This window comes from Sprattus sprattus (genome assembly GCF_963457725.1).
Source record: "Sprattus sprattus genome assembly, chromosome: 9".
Taxonomy (NCBI): Eukaryota; Metazoa; Chordata; class Actinopteri; order Clupeiformes; family Clupeidae; genus Sprattus; species Sprattus sprattus.
In genome coordinates this window covers 19,520,153-19,527,919 of record NC_137928.1, presented here as the reverse complement: position 1 = coordinate 19,527,919, position 7,767 = coordinate 19,520,153, and the positions used below count along the sequence as shown (strand labels likewise).

Below are 7,767 nucleotides of genomic sequence, written 5' to 3'. Positions count from 1 at the left end.
TTGTTTTTCTGAATTACTGTTCTTCTACAGAGGAGGATCTTTGGTACTACCTCACCCCCGAGAAATACCCAACCTGGCAACCCGTCATCTTCTACCCAATTGTGGACCTTTACAGATATTCCTACTGAGAACTGGCACTGAGAGGAGAGGCACCGACGCGTACAGTTCTGTTCCCATTGCCTGACCTGGACTTCCAAACGAAAAGGAACCTCAAACCCCTTACCTTACCTTAACGCGCACGGTATCGTTCATCTCTTGATTGCTGATTTGAGAGACAACCCTGAATGAACAGATACTCGCGTTGTCCAGACAACGGTAGAGTTGTGGGAGCACAGCCAAAGACGATGGTCCACTGTGCTGGGTGCGAAAGGCCTATATTGGACAGGTTTCTCCTCAATGTGTTGGACAGAGCATGGCACGTCAAGTGCGTACAATGCTGCGAGTGTAAATGTAATCTAACAGAGAAATGCTTTTCTCGAGAGGGGAAACTCTACTGCAAAAACGACTTCTTTAGGTAAGACCACCTACTTTTTGTTTTAAACCATTTTGTTTATTTCCAGTGCCTATCTACTGTCTCATCATTAGAATAGTCTCGGTGTCCAAGAATATTCTTAGAACAATGCACCATTTTATTTGTCCTGAGAAATGGTGATGGACAGGCCTCCGTCCTGGCACACCCGTAGTATTCAATTTCTTATAAGGAGAGGATAGGGTGTGTAGTAGCTACATAACATAAACAGGTCAGCCAAGACATAAATAATTGAAGTGTTATTTAGCAAATAACCTCAATTAATGTCATTATTTGGTTAAAATAGATGTGCTTGGTCAATACAGCAATATTATTTCGTCTAATAATATATTTTATTATCATATGCAGAAAGTGTATTTATTCTTGGTGGATTAGCCAGCATTTTTAAAACAGTTGTTCTGAAAAAAAAACACGTTTTGGCCAAATATGCAATCTGTGTAACACTCAACGAAGGGAAGTCCATTCAAAACACGAGGTGTGAAATAAAGACCCAGTGGTGAACCTGGAGAATCTTTGATCAAGACAGTCACTAATTAAAAGCTTGTTAATTTGAATTGTTATGTTAAACAAAAGACCACATACATTAGACGTCTGTGTACTGGTGCACTCGTTCGCAGTGAGGGTCTCAAGGAAATCACACTTTGTTTACAAGAATTGCCAGCCAGGGAAGCCGCAGGGATCAATACTTTGCCAAGCTTCTTAAGGGAAGTGTAACCTGGCCCGGTGGCAAGCTGTCTGTACAAACCCGTGTTTGCCGGGGTTCGAGTGAAGATGCGATAAGTGGATTTGAATAATAAACCAATTTGAAGAGGAAACACATAGACAATGCAATCACAGACTTGGAATCAACAATCAGTGTGCGGAATCTGAATACACACTATTAGAAGGTGCGACCAACAAAATGTATATTTGCTCCTTACAGGTATAGGCCCACAATGTGTATGGGTTACATATGTGTATTATATTATTTGCTCAAATAAAAATTTGTAAAGCCGTAGCATTTAGCAAATATTAATACTGTGCAGCACTAAGAAAACATTGTTTTATCCTATTTGTAGAATAAACTCACATTCGGAAGCTTGAATTTGGAAGCTTCGTTATCAACAAATTATCAACTAACACATGGAACTGGAATATGATGATTTTACATCTAGCGGCCACCGTTTAAAAAAGACTTCCACGTATATACATTGTCTTTCTTCTCGAAGATTAAAACAGCATAACATGCAGACCTTGTGTAGGCAAACCGAGCCAAACCACAAACAACAAAATGGTTAACAATGAAGGAGTCCTATTTTAGAGGCCTGGAGAGAGGCCTCCTGACGTCTTTTTTTCTGACTGTCCAAGAAAGTGAAATTCATCATTGTATATTTCTTTTTGCAGGCGGTTTGGGACGAAGTGCGCGGGTTGTAGTCAGGGGATCTCGCCAAATGACTTGGTCCGAAGGGCACGGAACAAGGTGTTTCACCTGAACTGTTTCACCTGCATGATGTGCAACAAGCAGCTATCCACAGGAGAGGAACTGTACATCATAGACGAGAACAAATTTGTCTGCAAAGAAGATTATTTAAGCAACTCCAATGGAAAAGACACCAACCTCTTATCAGGTGAGACTTAGGAACAGGAAAGGACCCTCTCGCATGTAGAGGGGTATTATAAGGGATGGCGTCGCCATTTTGAAAAGGAACATTAGTAGCTCACAATTAAGGGGGTGGACGTGTCCATTTATTATTGGCACTTTACAGGTCCTAGGACCAAATTACATCATTAAGTTATGTTTATTTCGGGATGATAGTGTCCAACTGAAAAAGATAAAAGGTTGTAGGCCTATGGTGCTCTTCTGTTTTGTTGATTGGTTTAAATAACGTTTGCACTTAGTGTGCAAGACTCGGAGCAGTGCAGAATTTTACTTTAATCCTTTCTTTAATCCTGCTACATCTGATACTAAACAAGTGTGTTGTTGTGTCTTGCAAGACAATAACGGACAATAATGATCATGATTCAGTGAGATATGAGTATGATTATTAAAATAGTGTGGAACCGAAACCTCCAAATATTAAAATATTTATATTTCCATTTTTCCTATTAAATGTACAATATTGTTGTGTTGTTTACATTAACGTAATACTTATCCCATTATGAAATGCTAAATGTAATATACCTTTTTTGTAATATACCTTTATAATTTTGTACAACCCTTTTTAAACAGTATACGTATAGGTCAGAAGGAGCCTGGATTGCTCTTTATTTACGGCAATTTGCATTTTTCTTTTCTTTTTGTGTAGTTACGGCCTGCAGTGATCCAAGTTTATCTCCAGATTCTCAAGACGCGCTACAAGACGATGTAAAAGATTCTGAAAGTGCCAATTTGTCGGACAAAGAAACGGTTAATAATGAAAACGACGAAGGAAATCTTGGAGGAAAAAGACGAGGACCACGCACCACAATTAAAGCCAAGCAACTTGAGACTCTCAAAGCAGCGTTTGCGGCTACACCCAAACCAACGAGACACATCAGGGAGCAACTAGCGCAAGAAACTGGTCTCAATATGCGAGTCATTCAGGTACTGGTATTATTTAATGCACTTAAGTATGGATTGCGTTTGCAGTAGCTGCTATGCATTTTGGAAGTTATTTTCAAGACGTGTTATTTTGCTATATTGTTTTACCCTGATTGGGTAAAGCTGTCCTTGCACTTGCCTCATTTTATCGAAAGGCAGACGTTTGCCTTCGAGCGCCTTGACGTATCTCATTTGAAAGAGGGATTCTTTCAGATAACACCGTTTAAATTAGAATTTGAAGCAGGGTGACTTTGATTACGAGGACATACTCTTTAAAGAAATGATTTATACGGGTATCTCTCTCTACTTGGCCTAAGCAATGGTTAGAGATGCCAATTGGCGTGAGTGTGGTGAAAACGATGGGTGTCTTGGCAGTGCCTTGCCATCACGTTTTGCGACCACATTTAGCCATGCTGGGACCACACTCAGTCAAGTGGAAACACGTATGTGCCTGACACACTCCCCCTTGTTCAAAAAACAAAAAAAAAGATCGAATAATAATAATTATAATATTAACAATAATAATAACAACAAACAAACAACATCAACAACAATATATACTTTACTATTATGTATTACTTTTCATAATATTAGATTATTTTGTGACTATATGAGTGTAGACAACTGTCTTTTGTTGACAATCAGTGGGCAGCAAGCCTGTTTTTCAGGGGGACAAATGAAAAGTGCGCCAACAGCTGGATAGAATTATGTACTGAAACTTCCAAATGCCCAATGATCCACCTAGAGCACAAACAGGGTTTGAGTATCTTCAAGAGCAGATTAATGAATAGCAGTCAAGAGAATACATTAATTTTCATACATGAGATTGAAATGGAAGATCAAGAGTTTAAAAATGAGGTAGGAGATTAATGGAGCGTTGATTTTTTTTTGTGGTATTAAGAGTGAGTGTAAACTCATATTAGCTTAAAGGAATTTAAAGATGAGTGTTTAGATTACGAAATAATAACCGCACGGAGCCGGTTAATATGTCGGTAACAACAGACCTATTAGGTATCAATTGGAGATTTTAAGTTCCTGCTGCTGGCCCACTGTCGGGGTAAATGGAGGGTTAAAAGATCATTAAAGTGAGGTTAGATCCGAGACTCTTGGAGTGACGATAATTAGGCGTAATCTTGTCTCTGCAATACGAATTCACTCAGTCACATCAGCAGTCACTGGTTAACACTGGAGCCATGTGCGTATCATCATTAGGTGCATCGAACATAAGCAAAGATTGAAAAAGATAACATTACAAAATATCTACATAATCTTACTTCTTTGTTTGTTATGTGCCACGAAAAATATTAATTTGAACGAAATATTTTACTGGACATTAATCTTGACACTGTCTAGGCTAGCATATTAATTCCCCTCCTTACTCAAACAATAATATTGCAAGTTAGCTATTACTATTTGCCTGCTTTGGCACGACTTTGGGTATTACTATTAGCCTATTGTTAAATAATTATAACTAAGTGATATTATTATTATCATTAATAACATCAATAACAATAATAACAACAACAATGTTTTATTGTTATTATTATCATTGTTACTTTATTATTGTTGTTGTTTTTGTTATCATATGTCATTGTTTTATCAAATTGTTGACATGTGTTTGCATGTCTCTTCAGTAAATATATACATTCACCCGTTTAATTTCTGAGTACACGAAAAAGGGTTACAGAGGTATTTTAGAGACAAAATTCAAATGTACTTAATTAGTTTGAAAATAGCGTTATGGCATGGTGCAAAATATTATTGAGAATATTACTGGACACTTATCCTGAATGTTGTTGGCACAGGTATGGTTCCAGAACCGACGGTCCAAAGAGAGAAGAATGAAGCAACTGAGTGCCCTTGGCGCAAGAAGGCACGCTTTCTTCCGAAGTCCGAGGAGAATGAGGACTCTAGTGGACCGACTTGAACCTGGAGAACTTATTCCTAACGGCCCGTTTTCTTACTACGGAGGTAAGACTGCATTTAGTTCTGCCGGTTTATCCCTTTCACACAATGTTGGAACATTTAACACGTCATTGTCAAACTTTGTTGTCTTTTGTCGCGCTGCCCCAGGAAACCTTTGAAGCGCATTATGCGTAATGGCTAATCGGACAAGGTGACGGGTAATGACAACCCGATGATGTTGTTATAGACGAGGGATGGAGAAATGTTAACTGACTCAGGCACTTTATTAGACGAAACATACAGAACTTAAGGCATATAGAATAAGGGTGTTTTTTGTTAAGGTCACAGGCTGCCAATGCAATACTCATTTTATGTTGAAGCAAAGACCTCTTCGACTTGAGATCACGATATGAAAATGGCATATAGCAAGAGTATATTTAAAAGCACATTGGCTAATTACTCAAATGAAACCTTTAGCACAATACCAAGTGCAGCTGTATATGCAGGCTATTATCATTAAATAATGCCTTCCTGTTTTGTTATGGGCATCTAATAGTAGTTTCAATAAATACGTAATTTATTTAACAGAGGTTAGATTAGCTGTGGCGTTTCTTTCTGTACTGGATCTCAATTGGCTCATATAGAAAATAAGTATTTCCAGTCGTTAATTTTGTGACATTTTTTGTAATAGATGGTGCATTATTTATAAAAACATGTTATGTATTTATTGAAGTATTTATTTAGTTCACTGGTTTGCTTTATTTTATTTAATCAATACACACCTTTTGTACGGCATGACTATTTTAGTTAATTATAAGTAATTACTGTTTGAGCTCCATTCATGTCATAAATGGCACGTTTTGAGAGTAAACAAACAATGAAAATATTTAATTCAAGCTGGCTATAATTAATGAATAAATGACTTTAAACTACTGGGAAATAATTCCAATGAGCTTCCTTCCCTTTTATGGAAGCATTTAATTATTTCAGTCGTGTACTTTATATTCTGCTGCGAAGCAAAGCTTCCTCCCTGGAACATACTGTGTGGCTGAACTAGGAAATTAGGTCTCAGAAGGTAAAATCACTGATAAAATGCTCTGGTTTTAATTAATTTCTTGCTAGCGTTGTTCATCCTGCCCAAATACAGTTTCGATTTAAGTCTTACATGCTCTGTGACTAATGTGAGACAGAGGGGCCTTGTGTCTGTGGAACTCCAGGCAGTATGTTTTAGCGACCACTGGAACATTCCCTTCCTCCTTTTCTTCACATTCTTAACCCTTACTCTCTCCCCCGTTTGTTAATCTCCAGATTATCAGACTGATTACTACGGTCCTGGTGGGAACTACGACTTCTTCCCGCAGGGGCCCCCATCCTCCCAGGCCCAGACCCCAGTAGACCTCCCATTCGTGCCGTCGTCAGGCCCCACCGGGACCCCCCTCGGGGGCATGGACCATCCCATCCCGGGCCACCATCCGTCCAGCGAGGTCCAGCGCTTCTCCGACATCATGTCCCACCACCCGGGCGACTCGCCCAGCCCGGAGCCCGGCATCCCAGGCCCGCTGCACAGCATGTCGTCAGACGTGTTCGGTCCCAACCCGTCCTTTACCTCGCTCTCGCTCAATGGAGGCGGATACAACAACCACCTGTCACACCCCCCCTCAGAAATGAATGAAGGCACTGTTTGGTAGCTGCCACCCCCTCTCCCTCGAGAACAAACATAGACAAACCCAGTGGAGGGAAAAAAGGAGTCGGGGACAACAGAAAAAAGGAGGAGGGAGGGTTAGCAGGGACGTCACAGTTTCTTTTGGGCATCCATATTTATTGTTTTAAATTTGATTTGAAATTTTTTGCTTAATTTTTTTTTTTTTGGTGAGCGATATTCTAAGAAGTGAAGTCAACAGACGCCAGTGTGGTCATAAACATTTGTCTCGATATTGTGGTTTTATCCAGTTGCTTCATTTTTATTCTTTCGTAATCAGAACATGGACTCAATCACAGAAAAAGACTGATTTGTGACCGTTGATCCCTTTTTGCTGCTGGCGCCCCCCAGCTCTGTCGTGGTAAAGACCCCAGCGAAAGGCCTGAACCCACCACCGTCCCTCCAGTAACACTCCATGCATCAACAGGAAAAAAACATCACTTGGAGAACAACACTCTGGACTAGAGAAAAAAACACCATTAGCTTCTGTCAAATGCTCGACAGCTTTACGGAGAAACACCTATGATGGTTGGTCTTGTGCTGGTGATGTAGACCCCCCAGGAAAGAAGGAAGCCGTCAGACTTAATGTACTTATTTGAAAACTCCTCAGACCTCTACGCCTCCAAAGGCTCTGCCATATAGACACTTAAACAATCTTTTTTGACACTAAATATGTTTCTGAAGGCCGGGTGGGGGAGGGGAGGGGAGGGGGGGGAGCATTTGTTTTTCTCTCTTTCTCTTTATCTGGATATTTTTTTTTTTTTGATTGTGTTCAAGAAATCCACCAAATCCGACGAAGTTGGCCTTCAAAAGGCAAACGCTAAAAGAAAAAAAACGTATGGAGTGTGAAACCCTTTATTTAATGGAAGAGAACTTGAAATGTTGCTAAATGAAGTCTACCTTCTAAAAGTATTTTAACGAGGGTCTGAAAGGGACTTAGAACAGTCAACTGTTTACGTAATATATTTAATTCAGGAGTTAAAAAGTATCAACCATGTTTTAGAACCTCTTGATCCAGATAAAAATGTTCCAAGCAACCAACCAAACTTTTGTATTGATTTTATTTATATTGTA

At 39.5% G+C, this 7,767-nt stretch overlaps 1 protein-coding gene across 1 annotated transcript; it reads left to right on the top strand.

The window, feature by feature from the left end:
- Window positions 1–284: 284 nt before the first annotated feature.
- Window positions 285–6,682, top strand: lhx1a (LIM homeobox 1a; the record flags this gene model as incomplete). The annotated part of the gene is made up of 5 exons (XM_080845225.1): window positions 285–514; window positions 1,913–2,136; window positions 2,815–3,092; window positions 4,895–5,060; window positions 6,303–6,682. The coding sequence occupies 5 exons, from the start codon at window positions 285–287 to the stop codon at window positions 6,680–6,682; spliced, it is 1,278 nt and encodes a 425-aa protein (XP_080701351.1).
- Window positions 6,683–7,767: the final 1,085 nt, after the last annotated feature.